Raw genomic sequence first — 14,813 nt, forward strand, 5'->3', positions numbered from 1 at the left:
AAACATCCTCAAGAGGCTAATTTCGGAGGATGACGAGATTCAGCCCTGGAGATGGACACAGTATGTTTGCCCGAAACGGTGATATCTATCTTAGAGTCTTCATAGCGTCGCAACCAAGGAGAAAGATAATTGTAAAATTTTAATAATCATTGAAAAATACACCCCGCTATGCCACTAGAAAAAGATTTATTTATTAAGAAACATGAAAAGGATCAATTATGACAATTTAATTTGGTTACAGATCCAGCTGTTCATTTCAACAATTTCGTCTAACCCACCTGCAATCAATTTAAGTGGTTTCGTGGTTCTTGACAGGGGAGTAAACACAGCTGTAAGTGACCTCTTGTCCAATTTATGGGAATTAACGTAAGATCAATTATTATCAATTTATTATTAATATTTTTTCCTTTTCAGTTGATATCTCAGATGGTCACGTACTTAATCGTCCTAATGCAGTTCCAGCTGAGCTCACTGGACGCAAAAGGAGACCTAAATTACACTAATTCCTAGCTGAAAATCGCAGGTTTAATGAACTCAATAAACTTTGTAGAAATGAGACGTAAGGTGACTTCTACTTACATAACTTTAAAACTTTAGCGACCGATGTAGTTCTGTATTTGTCATATATCCAATGTGTAATTTGTATTTAATAAAAAAATCAATATGTGTAAATATTAGCGTGATTATTATTTTGTTGAATACCAACCAAATTATGAGTTTGTTTTTTTAATTCAAATCTCGTCAATGATTATGTAATTAATTTACAACTTTACTTATATACGTAAGATGGACTACACTCTAAAAACAAAATAAAGTGTACACTCAGTAATACTTTTGAGGTCGTTTATCATCATTCTGCAATGTACCAATTAAAGAAATGATTTTATGTTTTTTGTTTTTAAAAACTGAAATTAAATAACACTAGAAAGAACACAATAACACTAACGGTAACTAAAGGAATATTACAAATAAATTTACAATTGAGATTAACAGGGCATGTAGAATGCATGAAGAAAGTACAAAGGCACGTAAATTGGACTGGAGTATGTCGTAAGAGGTCATTATGAAGTAAGATCTTATATCTGAGAATGTTTTAGCAAAGGCTATTTATTGCGTGTGAGATGTCTCAAAATTACGTCCAGTGACTGGCTCTGGTATTAATGGCGTCGAATCGTTTTAGGTTTTTCTGCCATACAGACGGTTAATTACTTAATTACAGCCTTAGACATACTTTATGCGATGTTTGTTCTGAATTTGCGTGATGGTTTGACCTAATTTTCGTACAAAAAATTATAGCAAAGTCAATCTTGAGCACCAAATAAATAATTGATTAGCTGGCCAACAAATTCCCGTTCCTGTATCGAACCCTAAGTTTCATTACCGTGTTTACATGAGTCAGTCAACAGACTAAAGCCAGATGCATCCAATCCACAACCTCAACCCCTACTTCTATAAGATTCGTTTTAATATTATCCTCCCATTAACCCCATTCCTCCTGCTTTGTTCCCTTAGAGTTTTTAAACTGATATTTTATATTGATTTCTCACATGAGTTATGACAAGTATCAAATACATATCAGCTTAACCCTACAAGATACACTCTATGAATTACAATAATTGTTTGTTAAATCTAAACACGAGATCTTGATGCATTTCAATTAAAATGTGTTCTGATAACATGCAAAGTGATAAATACATCAGATACTCCATAATATAACTCACATATCAAGATATAGTATTACTGTAACATATTACGACCCAGCTAAGTGATTGTCTTCATCAACTGAATGAACATTTATAATCTTTATAAAGCATTTTATTAAGCCTACTTTAATATTCCGCTACTTTTTTTCCTATGGCATTTAAAAATGTAGTTTAATCGAAAGCTGAAACTTCATTGGGTAGCAAACACAAGCCTTAGGTACTCACATGTGACGAGCTGATTCTCAGGTTATTTAATAACGCATTTCAGTTACGCGGGTTACATTCGTGAAGACAACAATATTCATACTTTTAGATGGAAAAGGCTTAAGTATTAACGAGAAGATAATATTAAAAGGGATATAGAAGAACTATTCATCAGGAGGTCGAATGGACTGAAGTGATTGAATATTAAGTGTATTCTGAAGTATTTATATTTCTTCCTAACAGATGGCGTGTATGTATGACGATGTTACATTGTAATAAATCGTTTTCAAAAATGACGACGACTATTACAGAATATGGAGGTTACATTCCTCCGAAACGTACGGCATCTAAATCTGCAGCACGCGTGTTTCCTCAGCCACTCTTTGTCTCGCCAATATCTCACACAGGTTCTGAAGACAGACAACCAGCAACAAACCTGTACTTTTCAGAATTATGGCCTCTGTTCTACTTGCTGAAACTTCTAGGGGTCTTTCCGTATTATGTGTCGTCCTCAGGTGAGTTAAGTGTGCTTAACTGGTTGCATTATGCAGATTTTATGTGAGACTTTTACATTAGCGTCTTCCAAATGATTTATTATTACTAGTGGATAATTAAAAAGTATGTGATGGGCTGGGCACACAGACGTGGAAAAAGCGATCATGACCTATTTTAAGTAACGCTCCTTGAATTTTCTTGGAGTTACTGACAAAGACTATGGAATATTTAATGACAGCTGTTATCATGTTTAAAATTCATACCCGGGAGCTACTATACATGGAAGGGAGTCAAATCACGGCGAATGTGTTTAAGTAATTTTAATAATGTTTATATTAAATTCACAGCCGTTTAAGTGTCTTGTCAGGTGAGTGAGTTAAACATTCCACAGACCTACTAAAGCTACTTGGTAAATAGAAGCATAGATTCCATACAATTTAAGTAAATTATTTATTTCATATTGTTCCTCATTTCATCCTGTTCCTCTAAACACCTGATTTCCTTCTGTTTTCTAATAATTTTCCTTTTGTTCAGTACCGGGTTCAAACCCATGGATGTAATTGTATGACGACATAAAAAGTTTTAAACCACTCGCTCAGGTTTCCAGGGTTCAACAATTTTATAAAATAGAAATATTTTCAGATATCTAAAGTTTATGTGCGCTGGTCTATTGCAGGTAAACTGGCGTTCAAGTTAATGTCCATGACTACTTTGTACGCTACAGCGTCTACGACTGTGACCACAGTCGGATCCATCCTCACGATCATACAGAAATACAGCAAACTGTCAGCCGAGAAAATGAAGTTTGAAGACGCAATAGTACAGATAAATCTGTTTGGGGGATTTTTCTTTATTGCGATCCTGCCATTTGTGTACTACACAGAAACTAGGAAAAGAATCCAATTTATCAACAGATGGGGAATCTTTCAGGTACGAAGTCGACGATCTTGGAATCTCGCCCAATTAATCCAAGGACAAACAATATAAATGTTTTTAGTGCGAGTAGATTTACGGCCTTTGAGATTTGTCAACAAGTCGACTCTTAACCCTTTGAAGCACGAAGCTCGTCTAAATATTATTTAATAAAGCAGTCCGTACCGCGAAGAAAACACAACACTTCACCATTACAAAGATCGATTGGTTGACGCTGTTTAAGGAAATAATCGCTGTTTACACTGAGAACAATCCGAAATCCATACATACAAAACACTGAGTTATTAACTGTGTGAAACAGGTGGTACATATAGTTACCACTGGGTCTTAAAGGGTTAAGTGTCATTTCTACAAGAACGTCAGTACTAACAGTGCTCATTCGAGCCTTGAAAAAAAAAAGTTGTAAACCTAATTCTGACGCTTCGCGTGTTTTAGGAGGAATTTCGACGGGTGACGGGCAAAACTGTGGACCTTGGTCTCGGACGCAGAGCGCGTTTCTTTGTGGTAATGAGCCTGCATTTTTCTGTATTTGGTGTCATCAGTCTGGGCGTACTGGTGGGAGGATTCAGCTGGTGGCAATACTGCATATCCGGGCTATTCGAGACTATGCTGCTACTGATGCCAGCCGTGTGGTACCTCACGTGTCGTGGATTAATCAGAGCCGCGAAGGCTTTGGGAAATGAAGTTGAGCAGGTATCTGAGTTTCATTAACAGCTCCAAATACGCAAACATGGCATCGGGCCGCAATTGACATTTTATAATGAGTATTCTCCCCCGTGTTCTTGCCAATTTCCGACCACCGGTAAGGAACGGGTAAAATATCCTATTACTCCAATCCTGTGACGTTAGAGCGAACGATGTGCTATTAACAAAGTGGATGATAAGGAATAACGAAGTTCGTATTAATGAGACGAGATTACAGCGAAGAACACGTAAAGAGAAATTTTATAACTCAAACCTTTCACTCGACATTATCAGGTTCATTCAAGTCAAGAAGGTTAGATGGACGGAACACGTAGCACGCACGGAGCAGGTGAAAAGTACATGTAGAATTTTAGTCGGGACACCTGAATGAAAGACGACACTTCGGACGTAGATGTGGTTTTATTGAATATATTCCTTGTCTACGAAAATCCTTCCATGTTAATGTACTCGATGGACCATACGACGTGTGTCTTCGTCCAACTTTGCTTTCAGAATCTCCTACACCACGGTTTTCGCCACACAGACGCGCTTGTCCAGTTCAAGTTTCTGTGGTTACATCTCAGCAAATTGACTCAGGACGCAGGACGTTCCATGGGCTTCACTTACGGAGTTTTCACTCTCTTCTGTTTCGGCGGCCTGGTGGTTTCCAGCTACGGGTACTTCGTTTCCGGAATTATCCTGATCACCCAAGGACTGGCATTTACCGCCTTCTTTTTCTCGACAATTCTCTACGTCCAGTGCACATTCGCTCAGCTGGCAACTGAAGAAGTAAGTAGTCGCAAATCAAACTGTTCAATCCGCGATGTAGCCGTTTCCTTCATCCCTAGAATGCGAACCACTGCAGTACGTTCGGCATTAAGAACAGACTGCTCGAGACACCACAGGAACTTTGCTCATACGTCGTTTGTAACCAAATTCTCAGGCTTTTTCCTCAGTTATTCAATTTTCCCCTCAAATCATCATTCAGCCATTGCTCCGTACCAATCTATCACCACCCTGAACAAGCAGCACATATCATACCCTTGGTGCTAAGCTAGGGACATCACATATAACCCCAAAAATTTTCTGGTCTCTGAGTAAAGGTACTAAGTTTAATGCAGTTTAATTTTATATCACCACACAATATTTTATAATTATAATTATTTATATCAGACTACTTCGCATTACCATCAAGTTTGTATATTTAATGGCAGGGAGTCCGGATAAGGGACGTCGAACCCACAGGGCTCTGAAAATCACAATGTAGTTGGAAAACAATTTATGTTTTCTATTACGTATCAACGTTAAAACGGATCTTAAAATGTAGAGTGCAAGTATCTGGCTGAGGACAGAGATCAGAAGCTAGCTCTCGTGGTCATGGTAACAGACTAGCTGACCAACTATCAGCTTCTCAAGAAGTACTTTACTCCACTGAGTTCCTTACGTATGTTGATTGTAATGACGGAAAACGATATAGAAGCTTGGGCAATTTGTTGCAGGTTGGATCAAAATTTCAAGATCGTGTCCAAATAATTTTAGAGAAGTATCCACTGATCAGTGGGACGCAAGAAGAGGTAAGACTGTTTATTTCGTGTGTTTCTTTTCTAACCAGACACAAGTACGCGAAGAACTCAGCAGTTCGCGTAACTTTAACGTTGGAATTCTATGAAGAAATTATATGCATAACAAGTTACTCAAATACTTAAATTTGTTAAAAAATCATTAAGGCAGAGACACACAGACATACTGAATCCTATTGAGTCGATCTTCATAGAAGGGGGAAATTAAAATGGCGAAATTTTACATAATATTACAGAATAAAAAAAAAAAACATTTAATGATAATGGACATGAATTACATTTGTGAATTTCAGATTCACAGATTTCTGGCCATGATCTGTTCCAATCCCCCTGTAATAAATTTCTGTGGTTTTGTAGACATCAACAGGGGACTTATAACCTCGGTAAGTAAACACAGGTCGTTCAAGTAACTAAACACCTAACCAACTAACCAACCAACCAACCAACCAACCAACAAAACTTTCAACAACGAGAAAAGAAATGTTCATCTCACCAACTCACATCCTCCTCACTCGGAACTGATTTCAATACTAGTAACTTGTACAGAATATGACTTTGTTTAAGATTTTCATTCACTCTGATGATTCTATTAATCTTGATATTTACTATCCTTTTCAGCTGATGTCACAAACACTCACCTACTTAATAGTCATGACTCAAATTAACAAAAACTAATGCACTGAAGAATTCTTCAATAATACACACTATAAGTTCTTCAGTTCCATGTCGTCTCTGGAAAATACATACACGAAAGCAAAAGGCTTATATAGTGGTTCACATTGATTTGTGCAATGAATTATATATTATAATATATAATGTGTGAAGAGCATTTGTCAATTTTATTTGTTTTTTGGTGTTGCTGTACTGAATTACATGTATATAAAGAAATGTAAAACATGAATTATTTATTTCGATAATGGCTTACTACCCAACGCCCACGATCCTTCCAGTTAACAATAAATTAATACAACAAAAAATAATTTTGCGGTTCAATTGTGGAACAGGTTAAAATGGTATCCGAATATTTTTCCAAAACTATTATAGTTTTAACCCTTTGAAACCAAACCTCATCTAAATAATATTTAAGATTTCGGTCCGTACCGCGAAGAAAACACCACACTTCACCATTACGTAGATCGAGTGGTTAACGCTGTTTAAGGAAATAATCGCTGTTTATAGTGAGAATCATTCGAAACACATAAATAAACTCTGTGGACAAGATGCAGTCACCACTTTTTAAAGAAGTTAATTATCCATAACCACGTTCAAAGACTGACCTGAATTTCGTAATATCGTAAATTACACGAATGTCAAAAAAAATTGTACCGTTATAAAATAATCCCTCAAGTAAAATTTTTCACGGGTCATCATCGGGCATAAATTGATTTTGCATTATCCGCCATGTGAACTCATGTGGAAATAAATGCATTTCATGGCTCATTGAATAGTTTTAAACATCAGACAGTGTTATAAATACAGGAACTCATAAATGCATTAACCAATAGGCTAGCAGGTGAAACGACAATTGCCTGGGACCAGCTACTGTTTGGCAGAAAAACAAATCTGTCAGACTGTTTCGTTTGTAACCATACAGACATCCACAGGGCGTCATAAACCACAGGATCACAAACGACGTATGGGGCTGACTGAAGCAAAGCGATTTGTAATTTTTGTCTTGTTTTTTATGCACATGGGAGAATCTCGTTTTTCGGTGGACGTATTTTCCAGGATTACCCTCGGAGTAGCGGAGAGGTATCACTCAAAGCGCGTGTACTTGATACAGCGATCAACAGGAAGTCAAGGTAGGTCTTTCAGGAGCTGTATACTGAATTCTGAGATTACACTTGGTGATAAGATGGAGAAGATGACAAATTCGTCCAACACTTTGGCTGGAAAACCTTAAGGAAAGAGATAATTCGGAAGACCTAGTTGTAGATGAATTAAAATTGATAAATACATTCCACACTCCAAGCCTATTTCTCACACACCTTAAATCTGTTTTTTCCCTTCAACGTGAGAGACTATTTTTCAAAGACACGCAAAATAACAGCAAAATTTAAACTTTACGTCTTTTTAATATAGTAGACTAAGAGACAAAAGGTTCTGAACTATCTTTAAGATACACTGCACTGAATTTCCTGTACTTAGGCATATTGGCATAGATCGTTCGCTTAATAAACTATGTGACTTTAACCTTAACTTTTCAGACGATCTGCAACGAAGTGTAAACGTCTTGAAAATAATGTCGTCCATGGCGAAACACATTCTTGTAGCAACTCTCCCGACAGACAAATTACATGAAGCAAGATGCTTACACGGGAGTGTTTTTGTAACGACGCTCACTGCAACCGCGTTGCAGTCTCTCCTGTTACACGTAAGCACCCTCTACGTTCATTACTTTCGGCTACAATCACTTTAAACTGCTTGGAAAATAATTTGAAACCACAACTGAACAAATGCGGTTTGAAAATTGTACTCTTTTGAGGACACTGACATTCCAAAGGCACATCACGTGGGTCATCGTTGCACTAATTCGACCCAAGGCCACTGTCGCGGAACAAACGCCCCGGTCATGCAGTTTGCCTACCCAGCATGAAAACCGTCACTGACAGACACGTAGGAGCCCACACTGCCCTGGAGCGTGAAGAACACCTGAAAGTGCATGTCGTTTCAACATTTTGAACGCATTACATCCTTCTCGGGCACTGCGCCGTGTAGCCTGACAGAAGTTGACCGACGTTTCAGAGGAGCGTAATGCCTCTATCATCAGGGCGGAGGGCAAGCCTGAACGGCCTGATGATGGAGGCAGTATAAACTTCTGAAACGTCGGTCAACTTCTATCAGACTACACGGCGCAGTGCCCGAGAGAGCTATCATCTTTGCCTTCCGATAAAATTCGACTTCATTCTATCTCAGCAGCTGAAACAGCGTCGTTAAAGAGCTTAAGAATAGATTAAACATTTAAGGTCCCGTGTTCCGGTACGAAGTGGCTGGTGTTCATAGCAGCAGACACGTTACTGGTCCAGGAATTCATCGCCGATGTCAACATCCCGTTTGGCTGCCGGCTGCTAGCAGCGCAGAGCGAAGGTGACAGCGGACGATTAACACTAACAGAGGTGTTCAACTTTCCGCCCACCCTACCGCCTCAGATGTACCGAGTTGCTGACTGGTGTCCAGATAGGGGATTCACCTGGTATACTTCCCCGTTTCGCCAGAAGATAGTAGATCTTCAGGGAGCGGTGATAAAAGGAGCTTACATTTTTGACGTAAGTAACTAACTAAACATGTCAAGGGTTTTAATCTCAGACTCCGGTTGTCTGTATTACGATGTCTTACACTGTAACAGGCATCGCTCAACGCTCAAGACAGACCTTCGACGTTAAAAATCCTAAAATATCATAAGATCAGGAAGGGTGAGTCTACACTTGACGTTCGTTCTCAAATTTTAAATAGTAAATTTCTATCTCTGCAGCCTCCATTCGTGAATAGCCCCTTAGAAGAAGGCCACCCGGATTACATGCACAATCTGTGGAGGGAAATGCAGCGTCGGATGAATTTCACGTGAGTCTACGACGACCTGAACTGTTTCATAAGTTACATTTTTAATTGTCAACAGCCGTGATGCTACTGCGACGTGGAAACACAGTTAATTCTGTTTTGTAATCATAAATTTGTTATCGACAGGACTGTGTATCTCCGGACCGAAGACCGAATACTGGGTTACAAAGACCAGTACGGGGCGTGGCGTGGTGTGGTCAACGAGTTGGTCACCAGGAAAGCGGACGTGGGGATTAACCTCCTTGCGATGACCACGGAAAGGCTTGAGGCAATAGACTTCCTGCCGCCCATCCTAAATGACAGGTTAGGCGGCGTCAGCTTTCGTCTGCGTTCCGACTGCCTCAGACTTTTAACGCTTAAAAATGGCGGACATAGATTCTGTTGTGTATTTGGGCCTACATCTTGAAGGGAACATTAAACGACCGTAATATTTTGTGTATCTTATTCCGTAGACAAATTTTAAGTAATAATCTTAATAAAAGGAATATTTAACGTTACAAATAATAATAATAATAATAATAATAATAATAATAAAGCAAAAAGTAATTCTAATAATTATAGGAGCAACTGGAACTGTCTCCAAGTCACTCAGAAAATATTTGGCCAACATTCCGGGCGAAGACGACATCAGGGAAATGCAGAAAACTGCCATTTTGGTATCTTCACATATCATTCGAAAGATGCTGTCGTAAAATATTTAGTCATCCCTCACAATAAAACTATATAATGCATGTAATACATATTAAAAACAAAATGTATCTCGGAAATACCTTAGGGACAAGGTCTGTCTCGGGTACATGGGAGTACATACCCCATAAAGTGGTGAATAGATGTGAAATAATTTGTTTGTTCGCAGAATGATGGTACATATACGAAAAGACAAAATGGAGATCAGCACAGTTCGTCATATACTGTCTCCGTTCGCACTCAAACTGTGGCTAGCTGTTAGTTTGGTTATAATTGTGTTCGCTGTGCTTCTAGCTGTAACCGCGGCCATAAATCTAAAGTACAGTCACGTAAAGGTTCTTGCGCTACGTCACTTCAGTCTCCAGAATTCGTGGTGGTGTGTGCTCGGAATTTTCTGTCAGCAAGGTAAGTGAACGTATCGCACTGCAAAGATTATTAAGATTAAAAATCTTAAACGAAAATTATGTAACATTGCACTGCATTGCCCGTTGTTTGTAACGTTTTATATGTACGACGTTTCTTTGTGTTTTAATGCCTTTATCTCGATTATAAGTAATTATAAAAGCTGCCTAATGGTATCATGCTGTACGAATAATAAATAATCGATAGCGACTGTCGAGATATCGAATCATCCTGCAGGCCAGGATATCACACCTCGATCATGGTCCTGTCGCCTGGTCCACGCGACGCTGTGTCTGACGGCCGCGGTCCTGTTCGCTGCATACTCGGCCACCTTCGTCTCCTTCCTCACCGTGAGGCGTTACGAGCTGCCGTTCTCCGACTTCCGGGGCCTCTTGAAGAACGGGAAGTACCGACTTGGAATACTCCATGGGTCTTCCACTACAAATTACTTCCAGGTAATAACAATTTCAATTACGTGTCATATTTTGACAAGAAGCTGATATTACGTTCAACATCAAAATTTTTCTCATTTTCTGTTCCACTTCACCTTTTCAGAGCCACTAAACTGTCAACGGGTCGCTAGCTAATTGTAAAATAACAGATGTTACAACTGGCATGACTATTATTAGAAGCAGATACAAACTAAAAGCCTCACAACGAGAGGGACTTATAATTTAAAACACAGATTTTAAGTCGATAAAATCTCCTCGGGCAATCAGCCGCGTTAACTGGTTACCGTAGTAAACCGACGTTTCGGGAACCAACTCTATCCCCATCATCAGGGTTAACGCGGCTGATTTCCCGAGAAGATTTTATTGATTGTAATCGTCGCGAAAGTCTCAAATCCTATAACAGAATTTTAAGTGTTTAAGCGCCAATGCCAGAAGACATTTTCATGTAATTTCGTAATTGCTTTGCAGAAGGCAAGAGATCCCATTCTGCTTGACGTATACAAGAAACTGATACAACCAAATGAGGACAGTTTTGTAGCGGATGACATAGAAGGGTTACGAAACGTCTGTCACTCACACAATTACGCCTACGTCATATCAATTTACAATTCCATTCCGGCGCTGTCAAAGTACATACATTGCAGTATCACCGGAGTTCCCGAAGCCTATTATTCTTACACAGCATCAATCATAATCACCAAGGATAATCCATACAAGAAGCTATTTCAGCGACAGTAAGTCGTTAAATAAACATTTGATCCAAAATTTATACCTGCCTTAAGATGTTTAAAATTTTAAGATGGCTGTCTTCTGGGTTGTAGTCTGTTACAAGACAGCAGGTGCCTCTGAAACGTCGGTAAACTTCTACCACATTACACGCCGCCACAACAACTCAGAAGACAGCCTTGAGAACCTCAGATTCTACTTAGTATTTCATTACACGTAACACGCACAGACAGTTAATCGGTCTACCCATGTGTTATATTTCCAGCGTTCAGGAAATGAGACGGTCTGGCATTCTGAACCGCATAAGGAAAGACGCCTGGTGGGAAGATTTGGAAGACGATTTTCGAGGTGCATCGGCTGGTGGTACAACGCTGGATACCGTTACAGTCTTCTACCACATTCTAGCCGCAGGTCTACTACTGTCCACGTTCCTTGTAGTTCTGGAAAAGATGTGGTGGAAAATGAGAGTTCAATTCAGAAACAAATCTTGATCCGTCGGACTGGACAGACTTTGCCGACGGACCGATCTCAAAAATGTCTGTACTCACACAGAATTAAAAGAATCGAGTATACGTTTACGTGGTCCACACGTCACATTTTCGATTCTTAAGTGCGATATATCGGACTTAATTTAACTTCATTAAGAACTGGATAATATGCTATACTGTTACACTACACAGGTCAATTACTTAACGATGACTGGAATTATACCACTTGTATGTTACGTTATCTTACGTCCGAACAAAATCTAATCACACTCATATAAATTATATCAACATGCAACATTACGCACAGAATTACAGCCAAATTTTACATATCGTTTACATGTGTGCTTAATTAAGTACAACGCCACGAAGTTTAATAGGTGAGTGGCGCTTAATGGAGGATGAGAAGTCAGCATCACGCTCCGGCCAATTTACCCCGTTAAAATATTTTCTGCCCACATTAATAGACGGCAAGTTTTTAAGATGCCCCAGCCGGTAATCGAATTCTGCTTCTCCAGCCCATGGCCTAGAAGCCTGAAAGCCTAACTTTCTCATAAAACACATAATTACATTACAATCAGAGCCGTGAACAACATAATTCACACAAGTGACACTATGTTAGCGTACTGTCATATTGTACTTTGATCTATTTACTGTCATTTAAGTTGGACAATGCCACACGATAAACTCAGAAGAAACAAAGTAACCTTATATACAGGGTGTTCCAAAAACTACAATTACACGGCGTGTCACGAGGGTGAAAAGGTGAGTCGATGTTTCTTTACGGAACTACAGTCATATGATTTTATAAGGGCTACAGATGTGAAGGCAGTGATGAAAATCGATGTATTATGACCACAGACAGTTTAGTCAGAGAAGCGAACACAAATGAAAGATCAAGAATCGATTCTCGGCAGGGACAAATTTCGTCACCACGACCGAACCAACTCTGGGGCCCACCAGTCCATCTGTTCAATGTGATTCCGAAACAAAGCGCCCGATTTTTCCGAACATTTCTGCTTCGTGCTCGGCAGATCCCGCCTTCAAATATAGGACCAAAGACCGTCTAATCTAACAAACAATGTTCGTGGTTTTTCTCAACATAACCAATGAAATTCCGTGACAACAGCTTAAATCGGACCACGGCCGCTTACTCAAATATACTTTCCACTTTGTTCTTCAACAATCATCAGACCATTAGACGCTGTATTTTGAGATACTAGCAACACTGTAAAACAAATAATAAGAAAATAAATTTATTAAGGATATTATTAAATAAAACTGTTGTACTATTACAAACAACATCCGGTCGCAGGTCGGATAAATGTCTGGCCTCTGGCAGAACCATATCAGTCGGAAGTAACAGTGACTTATTTCAGAAACACCCTGTATATTTTCCTACGTGTAACAAATTGGTATTTATATTTTAAGTATGGAACACATATGAAAGCCACAAGTTCTGATACAAATGTTGTAGAAACTGGGCAAAATAAATCAGAAACTTTGACATGTCAAAAGGGAACATATAAAAGCTAAGAATCCGATTTGATAGTTTCGTTTTACGCTGTCTCTGCATTGTACGGTCCGTCACTTCGAAGGTTTAGATGAGGACTCACACGCTCCTGTCCCTTTTGGCTCTCTCGAGAGCAGCAAGTTTATCTGTTGAGACGGTAGTCGATGTTACCAACAGTGTGATGAGGCGGTATCTCTCGACATGTGTGTGTATTCTACAGTCCTCACTACATCAAGGTATTTTCTGTTACTCAAGAGAAAATCTACGGCCCTGTCAAAAAAATATAAGGCTTTAGCTCTGTATAGTATAGCGTTCTAACAATTACGTTTCAAATATACGAATATCTATATCAATGATGATGATGATGAGTCATTTGAATAAAAAAAAAATTCTTGGATATTATCCATCGTCTAGTAACTAAAATATAAAACGTAAAACGACGTTTCGGAGATGGGGGATTAGCTCTATCTAGTGGGCCCAACTGAGTAGGAAACTGAAGACGGAGATAGAGCCCCATCTCCGAGACGTCGTTTTATGTTTTATATTTTAGTTACAGACGATGGATAATATCCAAGAAATTTTTTATTCAAATACGAATATCTAGCCATACATATAAAACAATAGTACTTCTGCACTGACAAAGTCAAAGATTTTATCCTGAGTAACGAACAGTAGATAAAATGTAGTTCCTCATGTGTGTTCTTCGTACTAAATGATGGTTGACAAACTCACGTTGGGATAGCAGGAGAGGATTAATCTGTGCCCGGGGAGAACGTAACGAGATTTAACTTTAATCACAGTGACATGATACCTTCCTTTCTGACTCAGAAAAGGGCGACATTAGCCCTTATCTGTCTCCTGACCTGCCCTAATTTCTGTCCAATCAGCTGTTTGCCCACAGCTGAATGAGCATCTTTACAATTCTCACTCCGTACCAGAAATTAAGGATCAATGAATGAACAAGGCGGGACATGTGGCAGACGTGGGGCAAATTCACGGACCTACAAACGTTTGATCAGAAAACCTGAAGGAAACAGACCACTTGGAAGACCTAAGCATAGATGGTAGGAAAACAAAAACTGATGACGTACAATATATTGGTACTCTGCACGTAGACATTCAATGAAATGACATTTTTATAACCTTGCGCCCTTTTTACGGGACACCAATTGGACGTAATGTAAGGTATAACACGGTTATGTCCAATTAGCGAATATTTACTTTCGGATTACGGGTGGTCATCATCATAACGGGTCTTATGTCGTCTTTTGCTTGGAATGGGTGTCGCATGGGAAAGCTGACAGTTGTTGCACGGCTCACAACGTTTCTGAATATATTATTTCTTGTCTTCTGCATTTCCCGTCAATAGGACGGGTGATGTAGTATTTGAA

The 14,813-nt window shown here is 39.1% G+C and overlaps 2 protein-coding genes across 2 annotated transcripts in view; both read left to right on the top strand.

Annotated features, from left to right (window-relative positions):
* Positions 1 to 6,420, top strand: part of LOC110830120 (uncharacterized) — a 28,647-nt gene extending 22,227 nt beyond the window's left edge. Inside the window, exons 15-21 of the mRNA XM_022064619.2 lie at positions 242 to 331; positions 415 to 509; positions 2,937 to 2,958; positions 4,533 to 4,808; positions 5,519 to 5,593; positions 5,893 to 5,982; positions 6,218 to 6,420. Of these exons, the coding sequence (XP_021920311.2) occupies positions 242 to 331; positions 415 to 509; positions 2,937 to 2,958; positions 4,533 to 4,808; positions 5,519 to 5,593; positions 5,893 to 5,982; positions 6,218 to 6,274 (705 nt within the window). The 3' untranslated portion in view covers positions 6,275 to 6,420. The remainder of the gene's footprint in view (positions 1 to 241; positions 332 to 414; positions 510 to 2,936; positions 2,959 to 4,532; positions 4,809 to 5,518; positions 5,594 to 5,892; positions 5,983 to 6,217) is intronic.
* Positions 6,421 to 7,289: 869 nt separating this feature from the next.
* Positions 7,290 to 11,915, top strand: LOC110830170 (putative glutamate receptor). Its single transcript, XM_087352615.1, has 7 exons — positions 7,290 to 7,401; positions 8,603 to 8,792; positions 9,284 to 9,460; positions 10,014 to 10,249; positions 10,454 to 10,701; positions 11,167 to 11,432; positions 11,690 to 11,915. The coding sequence occupies exons 1-7, from the start codon at positions 7,290 to 7,292 to the stop codon at positions 11,913 to 11,915; spliced, it is 1,455 nt and encodes a 484-aa protein (XP_087208741.1).
* Positions 11,916 to 14,813: the final 2,898 nt, after the last annotated feature.

Source organism: Zootermopsis nevadensis, unplaced genomic scaffold, assembly GCF_977971745.1.
Source record: "Zootermopsis nevadensis isolate Lab colony 2312 unplaced genomic scaffold, Znev_1.0 Znev_ptg000021l, whole genome shotgun sequence".
Classification (NCBI taxonomy): Eukaryota; Metazoa; Arthropoda; class Insecta; order Blattodea; family Termopsidae; genus Zootermopsis; species Zootermopsis nevadensis.